Below are 20,950 nucleotides of genomic sequence, written 5' to 3'. Positions count from 1 at the left end.
CTTAGACAAACAAAAAATCACAACTCACAATGAGCTAAATGTAAGAGTGTGAAATGATAAATGGTACAGAATTCATAGGAAACGAATGTTTAGGAGTGGTGTATCAAGGAAACAATCACTCACAAAGTTACATACGTCGTAACTTTTAAGCGGGCATGAGGTGTATGAAACTGAACACCCCAGGTTATAACGACTGTTATTGTTGCTCCGGACATGCGGGGATAATAAAATCAGTCAATTTAAACCAGGGTTTATAAACCAGAGTCCCGCGCAGTAGTCTTGCGTGTTTACTCTCATGGGAGTTACTTTACGATATAACTTGGGTTTATTTTAACCGCACCATACCGTGATTCCATACGACCTTAACCACTGAGGTACTCCAACAATTTATTGACCAAAGTGTAAAAGTCCGAATTCCGCAAATCTAACGTCGCGTTCGAGGTGTGATTAAAATGCTGTACAACTAATGGGATATATTGATCGAATGTCAATTACATTTGCATGTTGTTGCAGTTCTGTATTAATTGCTGATTAATATTATTCTTGGTTTAGAATAATTTAATATTGATTTTAATTAAAGATTTTTTGCTGGCAGTCAGTGAAAAATGACTTTTAGTTCTAATTGCAACAGTCTGGTGTACTTTCACAACCCATGATGCCCAATGCCAAGTTATCTGTAGTTATAACATGGGTGTCTTCTTATACACCAGACACACACGGTGTATTCATACACCTCATGCTCACTGTCGAGTTATAACATGGGTGTCTTCTTATACACCAGACACACACGGTGTATTCATACACCTCATGCTCGCTGTAGAGTTATAACATGGGTGTTTTCTTATACACCAGACACACATGGTATATTCATACACCTCATGCTCACTGTCGAGTTATAACATGGGTGTCTTCTTATACACCAGACACACATGGTGTATTCAAACACCTCATGCTCACTGCCCCACTATAAATCCCTTCCATACACCACAGGTTGACGGAGTGAAATTAGAATCTTTATCGCGGAACAGATTCCAGGGAATCGCGATCTTAAACATTCCAAGCGTTTACGGAGGAACCAATTTATGGGGAACTTCAAAGAAGATGAAGAAGAGAGATGGAAACAAACCAGTTGATCTTAGATATGCAGTGCAAGGTGAGCTTGTATGAGATGAACTGGGATTGTTAAATACAAGTTCTGCAGCATGTTATCGTACAAAATAAATTTAGTAAAAGGTGAAGGGATGGGCTTGCATGAGATGTGCGGTTGTTGTTAATTAGTTGGCACTTTTACCACAAGTTGAACTATTATGCGGAACCTGTATATGAAACTTTGCACAAATGTTGATATACATTTTGCAGTATAAATATAGGTTGAAAACTAGACTTCTACATGACGTCGTGGTTAAAGTTGATAAATAAATTTTATAATGAGTTCCAATATATTTAGAAATGGGCGACAAACTACTTGAAGTGGTTGGTTTGGAGGGAGCTATGGAGGTTGGGCAGATTATGGCCGGGCTTCGAGCTGGAAAGAGACTTGCTCAAGGAAGTGACATCATAATCAAGTAAGTGTGATGTCACAATGGTTGTTTGTAATGTTGGTTGAATATAAGTAAGTCGTTTATAAATGGTCTGCTTTAAATTTTAATGTACAAGACTGCAAGTGTCATTAGCTAATATAGAATTTGGCAGAGATAGTTTCAACACGAGTGTTCTGTTTCATACACCTGATATCCACTTACAAATTACCATATATGTAACTTTGTGGGTGATGGTTTGTTAATATTGGTGCTTGTTGAAGCTAGAAACCCCATCAAGGCAATACGAGTTTGAAAAAGTTAAGAAACGCTTGTTTTCTTTCATAAATAAGATGTTTAAATAAAACTTGAAGAGATACTATGAACGTATGTGACTGGGTCATTCATTCCATCTATTTATATTTCATTCAGCACGAATCGTTTGTTTCCAATGCAAGTAGATGGGGAACCATGGATGCAAATACCCTGCACTGTAAGTTTGTTCAGCTTTTATTAAGTTTCAATACTTTTGAATGTTTGAAATAAAATTCTGAACTTACAACCTACCACCAAAGATCTTTATTAAGTTTCACTTTAATATTTAAGGTAATTGGTAAAAAACCTGAATCCTGTATTACGTCACCAACATAACTTATATCCAATAAAACGATTGATTTGAAAACCGCTTTTTATTGAAAGTAGAATTTGGCCAATTTTTGCTATGCTTGCTACCAGGCATACTTTACCCTCAAGAAACAATCTTCGTGCAAAATTACTTAGATTTTATTGAAGCCACATATGTAGTACAGCAAGAATACAAAGGAATGAATAAGACACCTCGCATAACATTAAAACTAAAACCATCATTTAACTTCCAGATTCACATCACGCACAAGAATCAAGTCCCTATGCTTATGGCGCACCCTGGTGGTCAAAGTTCCTTCTTTTCATGTTTCCGACGATCACCACACGAGGGTATAGAAGAGCCATAACTTTTCGCTCGCACTTATTTGCCAAGCCAAGATTACAGAACAAAAAGAAATTTCTTTTAACTTATTTCTTCATGTTTATCTATATTTTTCATTGTATTGTTTACGTGTTAATGAAAATCAACGATCTACAATCGTGTGTTGGTAGTGAATAATTAGCAAGTGTTAGATCACAATTAGAAGTTTTGAGAATATTTATTTCTTTAATCTGTTGAGCGGTTTCCGAATCCGGTCCATCTATAAATAGATTTTATTATGACATCACACTTAGCATTGTTATGTCACTGCAAACCATGGGCGAAATGTTTTTTTTTATATTTTGAAAAAGTCTGGGGTGATGGGGTAAATACAGTCAGCAAACATTGGGAACCTCATAGATTGTTTATAAAGACACTTAACAGCATTAAAGCTATTTTAGATGTTAAACTAGGGTATCAAAACACAAGATGTCACCTCTTTTTAAAATTACATTGACAAGCCCCCCCAACGTTACATTTATGTGTATAACAACATATAATATCACCCCCACATCAAAAGCAGGATCAAATGTCACCCCAGACCCCCCAACTTTACCCCCCATCATGCAAACCAAGCTATGCAAACTCACCAAACTTGGTGTTCGATCGCCCTCACGCCTAGCAACACTTTTGTCTGCATGTCAAACAATAATAGTTACCGAGATGTTGTGTTTATGTGAGTGTATGATATATATAGTTGACATGCATTGGAAATTTCAGGTTAAAGGGGTTTCCTCCCATTTTTTTTATCCTGTTTATTATTGTTTTTTTCACCCAAAACAGAAGAACCTCACTTAAAAAAAGTATGTGATCTGCAAACGTCTACAAGCAACAACGTAAAATAAAACTTCGCAAAATAAAAGCTACAAACGGCTACAAATAAAATAAAAATGAATAAAACTCAACAACAAGATTCCTTTCCTTTCCTGCTTATGTTTAACTTGCTTATAACATTTACATTAAAAGTCAAACCATAAATGACAACTTCTATCTGACCACACATAAGAAACATCAGCCTACTATGCCTTGCAAGAACCTAAACTAACCACAAGCGTAACATGCACAGACAGGAAATATCCAGAAACTGACAAGGAAGTTACTTTTTCTGACTATTTTTCACAAAAAAGAATAGGGTCCAGAATAGCTGGATACTCTCCGTCTCTCCGTACATAGACAGTAGACACCTTACAACAGTATGTTCTGCCTTGCAAGAACCTAAACTAACCACAAGCGTAACATGCACAGAAATTTAACAGTATAGTATTTTTGTTGCCTTATTTTTCCCCAAAAAGAGTGACATTTAAACACCATGAATACTCTTCGCGCAAGGACACCTAACAACAGCCTATTCAACCCTGCAATATCCTAACCGAACTACAAACCTATTATAAGGGGGGTATTCAGGAATTGAAGTTATTTTATGCCGTATTTTTCACAAAAAGGGTTCCAGACACCCAAGATACTCCTCCCCTGCACAAGCCTGCAGGATCCTTTAGACATAGACACCTAACAGCCAACTCCGCTCTGCAGGATCCTTACTATTAATTCAACTTGTATTCTACATTCCAACACACACATCCTACCTTGTGCCATGTTCGGTTTAGGTCGTCTACGGCGTGTGCTTTGTACAGGTGTGTTCTTGATCTCGATTAAAACCGGTTTCCTCGGCGGGGTGGAACGACTCTCCTTCTGTGGAGGGAATATATTTATTTTGGAACTTTACTTTCTCAAGGGTCAACCCATATGGGGAATCATATCTCTATAATAAAGGTATTGAACCTGTATATTTTTTCCAGAATTTTAAAAACTTCGTCAATGACTTCCCTTCTATGGTAGAATTATATTTATTTAGGAACAACTTTTCTGTTAGAATTTAGAGGGAAAATAATGTCTTTAGAGCCTAGACTTCAAATAGGCGAAATTATTTTATAACTGTATTTTTTATGAGTTTCCATTCAGCACAAGATATATAAATATTCTGATTGTGTTTTAAACAATTAACAACAGTCTATGGAAGTCGTAAGGATCAGTTTTATAATTCTTTATATGTTCTTTGTTTACTACCAAATGGGACGTGAAATTGAGATGAAAAGTTGTCTCGTCTTCCCCCATCCTATTATACTTAAGTTTGCTCTGTTTGCAATTGGTAAATAACCCTTAGGTAGCTTACTACTGCCACCAAGCAGACTCACCTTGGTTTGCGTCATGTTTCCCCCGAACACTGTTTGTCGTCGTGACGATGATCGTAACGTCATCGTTTCCCTTCGATTCTACGTCATAATGAATGTATTGTTATGTAATAATGTCTTTGTTATATTGAATATATTATATGTGCAAAAAATATGTTTTTTTTGAACAGTTTTAAGAACAGTTTTTTTTTTAAACATTACAGCCCATAAGTATACATGACAAAATTATCTTTATTTTAAATGGTTTAAAAAACTGAAAATATCTTCAATAATGTCGGAAGGTAATTTTTGAAGGTAAACAGTAACAAAAGTTTTGGTTTAAAACACTTTAAACCCAAACATTCCCGTTTAAAACATCGTCGTCATTTATGTCAGAAGCTAAAAAAGTAAGAATGTAGAATATTATGACATCATACCTTAGGCGAGGTTGTTTCCATGGGAACAAGTGCCTTCCTCTTCATCCCCTCCATGGGTGTTTCCCCAAATGCGATACTATCCCGACGGAAACCAGGCAGCGAGTGTACTGGGAACATAGAAATGTTATAAAGTTGAGTTTCAATACAAAACTTCCAAATATATCTGTTCAAGACAATTGTCTTCACTTGAAAAGAAAGTTTTAAAATTAAAACATCTAGAGTTATGCTGAAAAACATCTGGTCAAGTTTTCTACAACTGTGTCAAATGCATGAGTTGTTATATTCAAACAGACAAGGCTTGTTGAATGACATAACAACAAGGGATGAACAGAAATATACAGAAACCTAGAAATGCATGAATAAAACATCCAAAACATAATTGAAAACTATCAAATGAATAATTAGAAACTATAAAGTGAACACCGTAAGAAAACAAAATCAAAAGTGCAAAGAAGAGGAAGAAAGGAAAGGGATAACAAGGTGAAAAATAAATTGGCATGTTACGAAAAAATTTATGCTGACTCACATGTTTCTAAGCTTTTCTGCTGAGTCGGTGTTTGCTCGCCACGTCCGAGACGAACTGCTTCGTCACATTTACTCGGCGTTTTACCCTGGACGGAAATGATGAGTTAAGTTGCGTTAAAAAAGCAAGAGGGAATTCAACATAATATTTGTCATGATTGATTTTACCAGAACCCTGTGTTATAACGACTGTCGTTGCCCTGTCATGCGTGGATAAACAAGTAACATACGTGGTAATTTGTAAGCGGGAACGAGGTGTATGAAACAGAACACCCGTGTTAAAACGACTGTCGTTGCCCCGTCATGCGCGGATAAATAAGTTACATACATGGTAACTTGTAAGCGAGCACGAGGTGTATGAAACAGAACACTCGTGTTATAACGACTGTCGTTGCCCCGTCATGCGAGGATAAATAAGTTACATACGTGGTAACTCGTAAGCAGGCACGAGGTGTATGAAACAGAACACCCATGTTAAAACGACTGTCGTTGCCCCGTCATGCGAGGATAAATAAGTTACATACGTGGTAACTCGTAAGCAGGCACGAGGTGTATGAAACAGAACACCCATGTTAAAACGACTGTCGTTGCCCCGTCATGCGAGGATAAATAAGTTACATACGTGGTAACTCGTAAGCAGGCACGAGGTGTATGAAACAGAACACCCATGTTAAAACGACTGTCGTTGCCCCGTCATGCGAGGATAAATAAGTTACATACGTGGTAACTCGTAAGCAGGCACGAGGTGTATGAAACAGAACACCCATGTTATAACGACTGTTGTTGTCCCGTCATGCGAGGATAAATAAGTTACATCTGTGGTAACTCGTAACAGGCACGAGGTGTATGAAACAGAACACCCGTGTTATAACGACTGTCGTTGCCCCGTCATGCGAGGATAAATAAGTTACATACGTAGTAACTCGTAAACGGGCACAAGGTGTATGAAACCGAACACTTGTATTATAACGACTGTTGTTGCCCCGCCATGCGAGGATAAATAAGTTACATACGTGGTAACTTGTAAGCAAGCATGAGGTGTATGAAACAGAACACCCATGTTAAAACGACTGTCGTTGCCATGTGAGGATAACTAAGTTACATACATTCACAGCCATGGTCCTGTTATTCATAATAATGAAAAATCATTCATAGCAACTCACCTGTGTTTCAATAGGATACGAGGACTTGAGGTGAGGTCGTTGTTTCGCGTTTCGTTTCTGCAACTCCCGTGTTCTATCATGGATGGACTTCGTGTAAAGCTCGTCCGGTTCTTCTTGGGTTGATAAACCTGTGGTTGAAAGGTTACTTGAGGTCATTGGGGTACTAGAGGTCATTGGGTACTTCAGGTCATTAGGGTACTTGAGGTTACTCTAGGTCATGAGAGTTAATATAGGTCATTATATCAGTGGCATGAGATTTAGAAAATTCATGAGTAGGAATAGGTTAATTGTAATTTTAATCAGGTTGGTGTGATTGCTCAAGTTTTTATAAATTTTGCAATAAATTGATTTTTAGAAACCCAGGAGGTGTAAATTGACGTCACTGATCACATAACAAGTTCCAAACTTTTAAAAACACAGGGGAGGCAGGGATAGTTAGATGCACATTCCTATGAAACAAAACAAACTTATTGGTTATAATATTTACTGATTAATGCGGTGCAGAAAATTTAAGGGAAAACCTGCCCACCCTGCAACCCCAGGTTTGGTGCCTATGGTTTACATGCATGGTACAATATTCAACTTTAGCTGAATATAGGAAAACAAAGCTTATAAGAAGTGGGATATGGAGCAACTGATGCAATGTGTTCACAATATGCATGAGATCGCATGCATATAATCATTATTAATCAATGCATATAACATTCCATTAATACGTTATATATATAACATCATAATATATATATATATACATTCTACAGTCCATTGTATGTATATATATATATATCACATTGTATATATATGACATTTAATTGAATATAATGAAGACTTGAGTTAATGGAAAAAAAGACCTGATTCAAGGTAATGATTGAATGGTTTGAGTGACTTTTTTAGATGTCTGTGCAACTTTGCGTATAGAGAATTTAATATATATTTTATTAAGAGAAAAACCATTAGACAAATGCTTTCTAACCGGAAAATAATGAAGACCTGATTCAAGTTATTGTTTAAATAGTTTGAGTGACTTTTTGGATTCCTGGCCACTAAATAGCAAACAAAATAGTAAGATGACAGATTGTTCATAACCAGAGGATTAATAAGGTTAGATTATCCCAACATGCAGGACAACTGGAACCCAAGTAACAAATACATAACCATTATAAAAGATTGAAGAGGTTTTAAAGGTGCAGAAATATTATTTTCGAACTTAATTTAATTTCCTAATTTATGTAAGGTTTGAGTTTCGTATGATACATTAAACACCACTCAAGTCTCTGCGAATACTTTAGTTTAGTGAGGTCCTGTGACAACTAGTCAGATATCGTATACGTATGTATTAAATACATAACCAATATAAAAGGTTGAAGAAGTGTATGAGGTCGAAATATTATTTCTTAATTTAAGGCTTTATTAAAGGTTTGTTTGATTATTAAAGTTTAATTAAATGTTAAAGAATGAGCGAGAAGTTGGAAAAGTTGTTTGGGTTAAAAGACATTGAATAAGAAAGTTTGCATTAAATGTTTGGGTTGATTATTATGATGTCACAATCTGCACTGTGACATCATACATGCCAGTTATTAACAATATCCATCATGCTTATTTATTGTCATAATGCAACATTATTACATCATAATCATTCTTTTGGTTATTTCAGCCATTTATCAAATGGTTTTAGAATTTTTTTAATTTTTTTGTTATAACAATTTTTTTTTATATTTTTAGATCTAAATAATTTTGAAAAATATTGAATTTCTAATAATGTTGCACGTGCCAAATATCATGTGCCTACTGTTGCGCATGACTGATTGGTTGAATTGAACCGTCTCAAACAGATTCCGGGGACTTGAATTATCATCTGTATGTAAATAGGGGTGTAGAGGTTGTAGTTGGTAAGAATGAGGGGTGTTTGCTATTTGATATGCTTTGGGGTGGTTCACCTCAGAGATTAGTTTATTGGACCATACGCTATAAAGACCAAAACAACACCCATGCTAGTGCAAAGGTGCTCAGAGGTATTTTACCGATGTTTAAAATTTCTTTGACAATTGTAACAGTTAACAGCAGAATCCTGTATAACCTAATTACTAAAAATTTTATGAGACTAAACCCACCACACAGAGCATAAACATAGAAATCTCATACCATGCCTGAAGTCCCATGAATGCAAGATGCTGTAATGCGAAGAATTACGACTTTGATCGTAAACTTTCGTTGATGTTAATGGACATTCTTGGGTTAAATCGCCAGTGCCTGCGAAAGATACATCATGCATGATGTGTGTGTGATATAGGAGGTGCAAGAAAATGTAAATCTTGACATAAAACAGAGGGAATGAAACGTCAGGTTGAACAACAGTATGGATTCATATAAAGGTTGAATGGATGTAACTTGTTTATCCTCGCATGATGGGGAAACAACAGTCGTTACAACATAGGTGCCCTGTTTTATACACCTCGTGCCCGTTTGCAAGTTACCACGTATGTAACTTATTTATCCACGCATGACGGGGAAACGACAGTCGTTATAACACAGGTGTCTGTTTCATACACCTCGTGCCGGTTACGAATTACCACGTATGTAACTTAATTGGTGTGTGTTTTTCTGTATTGGCTGTTAATTATACCCAATGACACATAAACCCCTAAGCCATAATATGGTGTGTAGCAGCTTTGAGCCTTGAACCCAGTGTCGTTTGATTAAAATGCAAAACTAGGACTCACTATAAGCATGATGTTTACTTGGAGACCTGGGATCCATGAAGGAGCTTTCAACACTAATACAACTCCTGCTGAAACTTGCTTGTGGAACATCAAGAGTGGAGTTTACTAAATGTATGGAGAGATGTTTAGTATTAACTGCTTGGGGGGGTTGGGTCAAATTATATCATAGGCATAACATTGGGGGTAATGTCATTTTAACTTTTAAAACAGGGGTGACATTTACCACCCAAGTTTTAGGGGTAAAACAGCTCTGTTTAGGGTGAAATTTACTGGGAAATTTACTTAATTGCGTGTATTAACTGTTTGGTCTAGTTTAACAAGTTTAAACCATATCATAATTGTACAATACATGTTGTAGCACCCTGTTTTATTCAAACCAACTTTACCCTGCAGTTATCTGTCCATTCAAACAAGCAGGAGGCCAACACATGTGTCATAATGACTGTGATGACATCATAATGTAATGTAAATGCATTACACAACTAACCAATCTTGGCACAATTAACTAAACAAACATATTCTAACTCACAATTATAAGTTGGGTTGTGCGAATATGTTTCTCTCCGTGAACTCGAAGGTTTCTCCTGTAAAGGAAAATAAATATTAGCATAAGCAAAGCAGGCTAAAGACAGATTTATTCGACACTGATGATGCCGTACAGGTGAAATATATTATACAATTCATGCTCCTTGATACTTCATAGTGACTGTTATTTCATTAAGAAGAAGACACAAGATCAGGGCTAGATTCACGAAAATCGTTACATTTACTAAAAATCTAGTTATTACACACACCAGTGAATCGTTCAGGAATTCATGGCTGACTGATTTCTTGTGATCAATGAAGCGTAACTCGTTGTTGGTTGGCGTGGCGATATTATCCTCGCTTACTGCTCGGTAGATCTTGTTTGGCGTGTGCATTGTTGATGGCTGTGATGTCATAATGGTCGATAATTAAATGCGCCGGTTATAAACAGAATTAAAAGCTAATGAAGAATTTCTGGGCTTCTAAGTTAATACAAAACTAAATTATGTCAAAACTATTATAATGCAGTTCGATGTTTAATACATAAACAATTGAAGCGAATATAGTACGATGGGGGAAGATGGGACACCTTCAGCACATAATATCCAAAGATCCTGTTTTAAACAAGTAACAACGGTCTATGGGAGTCAAAAGGATACGGTTTTACAATTCTTTGAATGTTCTTTGTTTACTACCTAAATGGGACGAGAAAATAAAATGAAAAGGTGTCCCATCTTCCCCCACCCTGCTATATGTCCTTGTGCAAAACACTTGATGTATATCTCAAAACCCAGTGGTTACTAATGGGTTGCAGCACCCTGGGTGTTGGGGTAATATCGGATTTGTGATTATATTTACTATTTGCAGCAGTCTTTAAATAGAATAACGCACAAATATATTTAATGCAACGGGTGCGCTAGCTTTTTGGCAACGAGTTGTTCAATGTCTGGTAAAGTACTACAATTAGCACAAGTTTTGTCCTGTCAACTGGTTTGATTAGTAGCTCATTTAGGCCACCCTCTGTCCCGTCAACTGATGTGGACTTTGATTGGTAGCTCATTTACCCTCCAAATACGAGAAATTTTTCCCCAGGAGTAAATTTAAGAAACGCTGCATTAGAACATGCTTATAAATTAAACACACGCATAGTTGCAAGTGCTTGGGCAGAGAAACTTACATCGTATTCCCCACTATGAGTTACATTGGTCGGCGTGTTCAAGTCAAAAGACGTTTGATGCATTCTATCAGGAGAACCAAGCCTTGAGTTCTGTTGATGTCAATATTTACCCCAGGGTTACTTGTAAAAACCAATGTCCGATTGCATGTTAATACTAAAGTATTGAAACAACCAGAAACCAACCTACAGATTATATTAACTCTATATTTATTAATAAAAGAACCCCAATTTATAAATCCTACTAATGGGTTGTTTTAATTGTCAGATATCAAACACAACCAGAATTATATTTGCGGTAACTTTAAGTGGGCATGCATGAGGTGTATGAAACAGATTGACATAGCGCCCATGTTATAACGACTGTCAGTACCCGCCACACTAAGATCTTCATTAAATAAAAGACTATCAAAGAACCAAACTTATGTAACATTACAACCAGTGGCACAGCCAGGGGGTTTCGGGGGTCGTGACCCCCCCCCCCCGTTTAAACCAAAAAAAAATTGTTAAAAAAAAAAAAAAATATTTTTTTTGAAAAATGTTTTGATTAAAATTCACCCCCTTATTTTTTTCTGGCTGTGCCACTGATTACAACACAATTAATACAATACCAACCCCGTTATTATCAAAACAATCTGAGTTTCCACGAACCCGGCCACCAAACTCATCTTTTCTCATCTTCCTTTCAAGTTCAACCAATCTGATGATTCAAGATGATTTATAAGAAGTGAAAACTTTACCAAAGCAAAGTCAATATATATTAGGGAGGGAAAGATGGGACACCCCCCGGCCCGGTTGGCGCGTGAACACCTTTTGACACATGGGTTCGGTGTCGCTACCTTTGCATGTGGCAAATGTGCTGGGGAATTCAGTGGTTTATCTATTTTCTCTTCTAATTTGGTAGTAAACAAAGAACATTGTATTATAATATGATTGATATATTATAAGATCTTCTTACCTGGACTCCATCCGTTGTTGAGCCGTTGAACCCTTCACTGATTGGAGTTGGTTGATGGTCGCTTTACAAGATTGGTGCTGAAAGTAACAAGAATGCTTTTAATATAAAACAATTATCTCAACCATTATACAGTATATAGATTAAAGTGTGTTATTTCGATTTCCACATGTTATATTAATTCTCCAAGTTTTGTGTTTTGACTTCCCTGCGTTTACATCAGCAAATACAAATGGAAACGGTCAGTAGTTAGGAATTGGGGGAATGATAATGTTCGTATACGAGGGCCCTAACATATTAATACAGGCCATCAAAGTAAAAGTGAATTTTAGTCAATCATAAAACATCTAGAATTGCGAAATTATGTTTCAAACAAACAAAGAAACCCTCTCACCTCCTGGTGAAGTTTCTTCAATCTTAACTCCAAGACATTCATTTTCTCGCTTGTCTCCAAGTTACTCAGGTTACTTTGCATCAACTTTTGCTCCAATGACTTGGATCTCATCTTCTCCGTCTTCAGATCAAATCTAGAACTCTCATGATCTCGCACCAAACCCAACAACTTCCTCTCCATCTCTTCTTTCTCAACCCCTGATGCTTCAACAAGCGACTTCAACTCATTGTTGTCGCCCTCCACGGACTTCACCCTCTCACTTAACTTTCGGATTTCAACTTCACGATGCGATATCATCTTCCAAGCTCTCTCAGCTTCAGCAGTTTGTGTTTCTACCTAAAGTGAGGGAATGAGAATTAAGAACTGAATATCAGAATCATGTTTTGGTGGCCACATGGTAAATCTTTTTTTTCCACTGCACCGTTAACAAGTGACTTTTTTTAAAGCTTTATTTCATAAAATGTAAAAATAGTCACTAAACTAATAATTTTACACTGGCTTGAGAGGATAAATAGGTTACATACATGCCTACATAGTAATTTGTACCCATGGAATGAAAATATAAATTATCTGATCAATATCATATTTTGGTAGCCACATCCTACATGGTAAAGTTTTTATCAACAATTTGCTTTATCAAAGCTTAAGTTTATAAAGTGTGAAAACAAATTATTATTTGGTATATTTTACACTGAATAAAAAAGCAATTGTTTTTCCCTTTTAAATCCGGATCAATTTTCCTATTGAAAACAAAAAAAGACAAAAAGAGAACTGAAAATATGTACACAAACCCGAATATATATTTTTACCTCCAGTGTTTTTTCCTCCAATTCATCCATTAGGATCTTTTTATGTAAATCTAAAAATAGTGGTTCATGGTTTTACGGTGCAAGCAATGTTTTAAGGAACACTATACTTAGAAACTTTTGTTATCATTGTACATCATACAGCTACCCTGAGCAGGGGCGTATTTAGGAATATATAAAGGGGGGTCCGCAAGTTTTTGCTTAGATAATGGACACGTATAAAACATAACGTGCACGATAAAAACCCCCTGACTAGCATAATTAATTACGCACACACTGCCCCACCTTTCTACTGTAAAACCCCCCGTTTTACAAACTTATTTAAATGTTTAAACTACCACGTACGTTGTCATGTTATTGGGTTACGACGGCGAAGCTTATCTTGCAATGTAACAACAATTTATATGTGGTTAATTTATATCAGGGTCCCTGAGTAAAATGTGGGGGGGAGGGTGGATTTTGTTGTTATGTGTCATCATTAAATAGATTGAGCTACATTTAGTGTTTCCAAAAGAATACCAAAAAACTAGTTTCTATGCTTAACTAAAGCATATCTCACCTGCTTTTTCACCAATTGAATTTATCTTTGCTGAGTAACTCGTCTCTAACATCTCTGTTCGTGTTTTCATTGTCTCTAGCTCCCTCTTAAGGGCAATATTTTCCGACTTAAGTTTAGCAGCTTGGCTCTCTGCTTCCACCAACTGGCTCTCCTCAGCAGACGACTTTTCCTCGGACGCCTTAGACAGCTCAATCTCTGACTTCATCTTAGCATCTTCAAGTGAATTAATATCATTCTTAGCCGACTGAAGATCACATTCCAACTTTTCTTTTGCAATCTTCGCATCAGCCAAGGCCTTCTCTACATTTCTAACAATCAATTTCTGTTCCTCTAATTCAACATTGAGTGTTCCAACAGTGACATCATGTTCACTTGATTGAGATGCCAACTTTTCTTCCAACGCATCAACCCTAGCAGTTACAGCAAGATTTTGTTCCTCCAAGATCGCACAATCATTAGTGGCTTTATCTAAATTATTTCTAGTTGTGTTTAACTCTCCTCTAACACTCTCCAGTTCAATCCCCACTTGCTCAAGTCCAGCAATTCTCTTATTCAATCTAATCACCTCTAATTTACTTTCTTCATATTTACATTTCACAATTTCCAGATTTTCAAGTTTGTTTTTTATCTCCACATACTCAATTTTCATCTGTCCAAATTTCATATCCCCACCTTTTATTTCACTTTTCAACTTTTCCAAATCCATCTTAGTTTCATCAAGCAATGTTTTGGTGTCCTCATGAGACTTCACTTCACGATTCATATGATCCTTTGCATCACGAACTTCACATGATTTCTCATCCAACTTCATCTGAAGCTCCTTCAAACCATCTTTCATCTTTCTCACAGCATCCCCCAATGAAGATCCATTACACCCAAGTTCTTCACAAACCAACTCAACACCATCAAGCTGAGACATCTTATCTTCCAACTTCAACCTCAGATCTTCCACTTCACACTTCAACTCATCACACTCAACCTTCTCAGCATCCCTTTCCTTCACCACATCTTCCAACTTGGACTTCAACTCCTCCAGAACTTCATCCCGACTCCTCCCAACCTCAAGCAATCTCTCCAACTCTTCTTTCGCAGACACAAGCTCCTTCTGAAGATTCTTTACATCCACCTCGAACCCGTTCCTTTGTCCTCGCATCATCTCGGCTTCTGTCCTAACACTCAACACCTCGGACTCCAAACAACCAACTTTCTCCTTTGCTGAACATAATTCCTCCTTTAAAGATTTACATTCTTTACCAGATTCAGCTAATTTCACGCCTTCCTCCTCAAGCTTTACTTCCAATACTTCTAACTCATCAACAACCACATCAAAATCGCGCTTCAACTTGTATATTTCATTGCCCGCTTCATCAGTGTTCACCAATAAATCATTTTCAACCCGTGCAAGATTTTCTTTAAGTTGATCACATTCAGCAACACTGTGTTCCATGGTCGATAACTCCGCTTTAAGATTGCTTTCACTTGCTCGCAACTCTTCAACTTGTTCCCCCATCTCCACCAACCTGTGTTGAGCGTCTTCCAACTTAGATGCGACTTCTTCCATATCAGCAACCTTCACCAAAGCAGCATCAAGCTCACCACACTTGGTGTTATAATTAGATTTTAAATCTTTTAAGGAATCCTGTAAACCTTGTTTAGCAGAGTTAAATTTTGTCCTGGTTGCTTCAAGTTCGTGCCTAGCAGACTCTAATTGTCCCTCCATAATTTGAAACTCTTTAGTTTTATTTTCCAATTGATATTCAAGTTCTAACACTTTAGTGCTAGCGTCATCTATTTGTTTGCTTTTGGTTTCCAAATCTTCATTCAGTTTTCTGTTCTCTGATTCGGCATTACGAAGTATTGACCTCGCTTCAAACAACTGACTTCTCTCACCTTCAAGGACGATCTTCAAACTATGATAATCAACCTTCGCCTTCTCGAGATCCGAACTCAGCGATCTTTCCTCCACAACGGAGGTTGCCAACCTCTCTTGAACATCCTCCAACACCATCCTTGTGCTCTTAAGATCAACATCTTTCTTCATCATCTCTGTCCTCACTTGATCCATCTCTTCCTGGAGCAAAGTTAAAGACGACTTTAGATCTTCCATATTACTCTTAATCTTCCCCGTCTCCTCCGGAGAGGTCCATGTCTCCTGCAGCAAACTGATCTTGCCATTAAGCTCTTGCACCTGAAAGTTGAAATAGAAACTACATACACATAAAACAAAGAGATCATTAACTCTACTGGATATGCTCTGAAACTGCTTTATAAGCTTTATAATTAAACTTGTTATAGGCCGCCGGTAGTGAAATAGATAAGCTTAGTTTTAATAAACATAGAAATTCTTACTGCATTCTTCAGAATTCAATAACAAGAACTATATTACAGATTTAAAAACAGGGTATTAACACTAGTGTGTATTTGCATACACAGTTTACAGTGGCAATTCGCATGGACGTTTAGGGTAGCGTTACACAGACAAAATAAGTCATGGCTTACCTCGAACTGTGTGACCACAGACATGTGTTCTCCCTGGCTCCAATCAGGTGTATCTGCAGTTAAAGGTGGCATGAGTTGCAAAAGTTACGAGAGAATATAAACAAAGTGCATTGCTGGTTTAAAAATGCTATTACGTCCTTTACACACAATCAGCAATAAAATGTAATCACATAAATAAAAAGCATAAAAGTTTTTTTAAACAGGATTGTAATACTAGGCAAAGAGTATTATATGTTTTTTGGGGTAATGGGCCAACTGTGGCCTAAATCTTAGGTGCCGTGGCGTGTGTTACAGCAGTTTCATTCAGATGAATATCTTACACAGGATTGTAATGCCAGGTAAAGTGTATTATATAGTAGGGTGGGGGCAGATGGGACACATTTAGCACAAAATAACCAAATATCCTGATCGTATTTTAAACAATTAACAATAGTTTGTTGGAGTCGTGAAGATACGGTTTTATAATTCTTTAAATGTATTTTGTTTACTACCAAATAGGTCGAGAAAATAGAATGAAATAGTGGCCCATCTTCCCCCATCTTACTATATGTCTCTTTGGGGTAATATGGCGTGTTACATCAGTTCCACCCACATGAATACCTTACCGACTTACCGTTTGCTTTATTTTGTGCTTCTAGTTTGTATGAATCCAGTAATTCCTTAGTAAAGGTGTAACTTTCCTTGATCCTCAACTTTTCAGCTTCAAGACATTTTATTTGGGCTTCCTATTATTAACAATAGTGTATATGGTAATGTTAGCTGGGTAAAGAACAAACAGAAACATAACATTAACAGCCACTTAGGGTATATCTACATTAGCATTAATAAATCTGCAACTACAGTGTGTTGGCCACATTAGGTTTTGAAAAAGTGGGAAGTCAGCTGGGGTTATGCATAGGGTTAGCTAGAGCTTCTCATGTTATTATAGTTTATTGTTGTAACCTAACTTATATTTGTGCTACCATTTTTATATTATCATCCATCATTACACACCTAAAATCTGGCCTAATAGCTATTAGCCAGATAAGTTCCAACTTCCAACTATGCTGTTAAACAGTTACTTTACCAAAACATACAAAACAAACTATGCAACTATAGACCATAGACCTTCTGCAGCATTTCACCTGCACATTGTTTGTGTTCTGGCATTCTTCCAAATTGCTCCTCAGTTCATTCAACTCTGTGTAGCCGGCCATGAGGTTGGACCTCTCTTTGGTAAGTCGGGTGTTCTGTAAGTAAACAATATGATGATACACTGATACCTTTATTTTTTTATTCTGTATGGGTGAGGTCCTTGAGGACCTGGGATTTAGGACAGATTTGGCCAATTACTTTAAAACCCTTTGGTTACATTGCAAGCGCTTAAACCACTGAGTCACGGTGTCGAACTACACTGATACTTGCCAACACGACAGGAGATGGTTTTATAAACACACATTACAAGACCATAAAAACATCCACATTAACCCATTTACTTCCAGTTAAGTTCCACAAACTTAATCCATAATCTTTTCACCTCTTTCTCCATTTGATCAAGCTGTGACGTAATATCCTTAAGTTGTCGTGACATCATCAAACATTCTTCTTTGCGATCCTCGCTTTGTTTCAAACGATCTTGTAAACTGCAAGCAGTGTTTGTTTTAAGTTTAAATCAAAAGATCAAAGTTAGCAGTTGCAGACAGGTAGGAGTGAGTTAATAAGGAATCAAGGATAGTTTTATTAGAATATAACTTTGTTAAACAAATATGTTTACTGTTTCCTAATGTTCACTGAATAAGGCAGTTTAGAAAATTCTGGCCTGCCCTGCTTCTATTAGTGCTGCTACATATGTACATTATAGTATTATTATAAAAATGTTTAAACAAATTTTCACTTGTTGCATTTTTGCTGCAGTTCGTCTCTTTCTGGTCGTATGTTACACAACTCATCGTTTAACGTTCGTTGTTCGTTCAAATCTTCCTTTAACTTCACAACACGTTGTTCTGTAACAATCATATTTGTGATGTAACAGTGGTGTATTATTTTTTTAATAAAAAAAAATAATATTGTAATATTTTATAATTTAAATAAAATTTAAAAGACAGAAGACTTTACCACTAGCCTAACTGGCTTTCTAAATTTACAATAACCTTAAAAACTCCCCAATAACTCCAATTGTTTGTAGTTGTAAACCAATGGTTAACCAACAGCAGTACTATGCACGAATTCATATATTGATAATTAAACTAAAATACATCAATAACAATACATGGCAACAATTTAAGTTTGCTAAATAGCTATTGACTACTTGTACATTACACATGTAAGAAATGTATTGTAATATTTCACTTAAGCTTTTTTTTATTTATTATTCACTGAGCTATTTTTAGCGCAATGTAAAAACCTACTGACCCAGTTGTTTATTAGTTTGTTGCAAAGTTGAATAGTTTGATTCCAAAACTTCCTTGCCCTGAACTTCTTGTTGTAAAACTTCATTATCACTTCGAAGGGAGGTCACCTTTTGCTCCAACTCCCGAACTTTGAACTGAACCTAAGTTGTTATCAATGGGTTATGGTTGTTATAGATAAGTGAGAATCATTATATTATAATTGGCAAGTAAATTCTACACCCAAATTGGCATGCTGTTATTTAGAACCTCATTTATTGGTAAATCAGGGGTGACATATGCAAGTACACTCGTAGACGTCATATAAAGGAATAGATTTAAATGATTAATGTGGTGAATGCAATATACTTTGATTCTGCTTGTTTGTATAGACACCTAACAGCAATATAAAAGCGTTTTAAGTTTTAGTCCAAAACTGAACCAAAACAGGGATAGGGTAGGGGTGCTAAACTGGTAAAACACAACGTTATACATGATGTACCCTAAGAAATCAATGTTACGACTAACATGGACATGACACATCAAACTGCACCACAAATCAAGGACCTGCCAAAGAGTTGGAAAGTGAAAGTGAATGGTGGATCCTACTGTGTTCCGCTGTCCAGTGTTTAAATGTTTTAAAATGCTTATTCTGCAGTCATTCATATGAAACAAACATATAACTTGCATGCAATGCAATGTGTGAAAAAGTTTATAAACACTACAAATGTATTAGTTACCCTTAAGTTTGCAGCGGGACTTGGGTTGGGAGAAATTGCTGGTGATTCGTTTGTGTATATCGTGTCTTTCTGTAAGTTAAGAGTTGCTTTAGTTGGTTCAGGAACAAAAAAAGAACAAGAATATAGTAAAACGTTAAACTTGTTTTAATGTTACCAAATAATTTGTTTACTACAAAATCAAACAGAATAAAAGTAAGGACCATTTTACAACAACCTACTGACTGTACTTTTATACTGTTGCAGCCAGGCATATAATCAAGTATGACAGAATATTACTTAGGTTTTATTTAATTAAGACGGCCTAGGATGTGGAAAACAAGGGATAAACGAGAAATCATATTCGACACGCAAATTACGAACAACCACTGGTGCTGGAGTTCATTAGCGCAGGGGATGCCCAGAAATTTATAAAAAGAGGAGAGTCTATTTTGAAACATTTTTTAACTCCTGACTAGACCAACGTCACGTCAGGAAACAGCGCTTGTGTCCGCCATTACGGAGCCCACAAAGCGTGAATCGCATATACAAATGCATGGTCGGCGTGTGTTTATTCGGTTCTTGTAAGCGATGCAAAGCTAGAAAACACTTCTAGAGGTTGTTTTAACATGTCCAGAAATTCCATGGATGTCCAGAAATTTATAAAAAGAGGACAAGTCTATTCTGAAACATTTTTTAACTCCTGACTATACTACTGGAACGCTGCAACTCCTACTAATAGGTAATAAGGCCCAACCTGTCTTGCTTGCAGGATCCTTGTAATTGGAGTCAATTGGTCAATTGAGGATAAATTGATTAAATTTGGAGACTTCGGTGCCTCCTCATTGTATGGATGATGCTATAAGAGAAAAAGTTTTTTTGCAATCAAATAACATTAAATATTATAGGTGCTAGTGAAGATTACTCTTGTGACGCCATACCGAAAAAATCTGGGGTGACATTGTTAAAATACAATTACACTAATAGTTGTCAAACATAGGGAACCTAATTGATTAATGTGGTGAATTCAATATACTTTGGCTCTCCATGTTTATATAGACACCTAACAGCAGGGTAAAATCCAGGGTGACATTGTTAAAATACAGTTACACTCATCGCATGGTCGTCAAAAATAATATTCTCATTGATGTAAATGAATACAACTACCCTGTCACCGTATAGGTTCGGCACCATGGATGTAACATCATATTAAATTAGCAGGCCAAGCACTGACAGCTTTTTTTTGTCACCTCGTCAGCGTCAGAATCTTGCAGCAACAACTCCTCGTCATCCATTTTAAATAAAACTCATTAAAATCCAATGATGCTTATAAAATGTATACAGATATTCCGCACTGTTATACCAGTATAATACTTATACAGTTATATACTCTACCCTGCTGTAGAAAGTCATGAAATAATTG

General features: G+C 36.5%; 2 protein-coding genes across 6 annotated transcripts in view; one reads left to right on the top strand and one right to left on the bottom strand.

Annotated features, from left to right (window-relative positions):
• The window catches only part of LOC149743655 (diacylglycerol kinase beta-like), a 12,642-nt gene extending 10,002 nt beyond the window's left edge, over positions 1-2,640 (top strand). For all 4 annotated transcript variants that reach the window (XM_089873821.1, XM_089873842.1, XM_089873833.1 and 1 more), the window contains 4 exons: positions 991-1,153; positions 1,448-1,565; positions 1,950-2,010; positions 2,396-2,640. In XM_089873821.1, coding sequence (XP_089729947.1) covers positions 991-1,153; positions 1,448-1,565; positions 1,950-2,010; positions 2,396-2,509 — 456 coding nt within the window. In that variant the 3' untranslated portion in view covers positions 2,510-2,640. The remainder of the gene's footprint in view (positions 1-990; positions 1,154-1,447; positions 1,566-1,949; positions 2,011-2,395) is intronic.
• LOC149743654 (uncharacterized) lies at positions 2,285-20,950 on the bottom strand. Of its 2 annotated transcripts, XM_089873800.1 has the most exons (27): positions 20,778-20,950; positions 20,285-20,386; positions 19,552-19,620; positions 18,837-18,975; positions 18,319-18,427; positions 17,962-18,067; positions 17,570-17,674; positions 17,059-17,170; positions 16,446-16,498; positions 13,947-16,134; positions 13,391-13,440; positions 12,582-12,917; positions 12,191-12,267; positions 11,848-11,932; positions 11,236-11,325; positions 10,328-10,462; positions 10,063-10,117; positions 9,534-9,638; positions 8,956-9,063; positions 8,603-8,668; positions 6,814-6,941; positions 5,655-5,739; positions 5,129-5,235; positions 4,716-4,793; positions 4,107-4,212; positions 3,114-3,157; positions 2,285-2,743 (listed from the first exon to the last, which is right to left on the bottom strand). In XM_089873800.1, the coding sequence occupies exons 1-27, from the start codon at positions 20,820-20,822 to the stop codon at positions 2,702-2,704; spliced, it is 4,725 nt and encodes a 1,574-aa protein (XP_089729926.1). In that variant the 5' UTR covers positions 20,823-20,950; the 3' UTR covers positions 2,285-2,701. The 2 variants fall into 2 exon arrangements, with proteins under 2 accessions (XP_089729926.1, XP_089729934.1); XM_089873808.1 differs by lacking the exon at positions 8,603-8,668.

This window comes from Ciona robusta, chromosome 1, assembly GCF_009617815.1.
Source record: "Ciona robusta chromosome 1, ASM961781v2".
Taxonomy (NCBI): Eukaryota; Metazoa; Chordata; class Ascidiacea; order Phlebobranchia; family Cionidae; genus Ciona; species Ciona robusta.
This window is presented reverse-complemented; position numbering and strand designations above follow the sequence as displayed.

What these genes read in the sequence shown, in the direction of transcription:
- LOC149743654 (XM_089873800.1), bottom strand. Translation starts at nt 20,822, where the DNA reads ATGGATGACGAGGAGTTGTTGCTGCAAGATTCTGACGCTGACGAG. An exon ending in CTGCAGCAAAAATGCAACAA is followed by an intron (nt 18,068 to 18,318) that starts GTGAAAATTTGT and finishes CACTGCTTGCAG; the next exon opens with TTTACAAGATCGTTTGAAAC. An exon ending in CAACAACGGATGGAGTCCAG is followed by an intron (nt 11,933 to 12,190) that starts GTAAGAAGATCT and finishes TTGAATCATCAG; the next exon opens with ATTGGTTGAACTTGAAAGGA.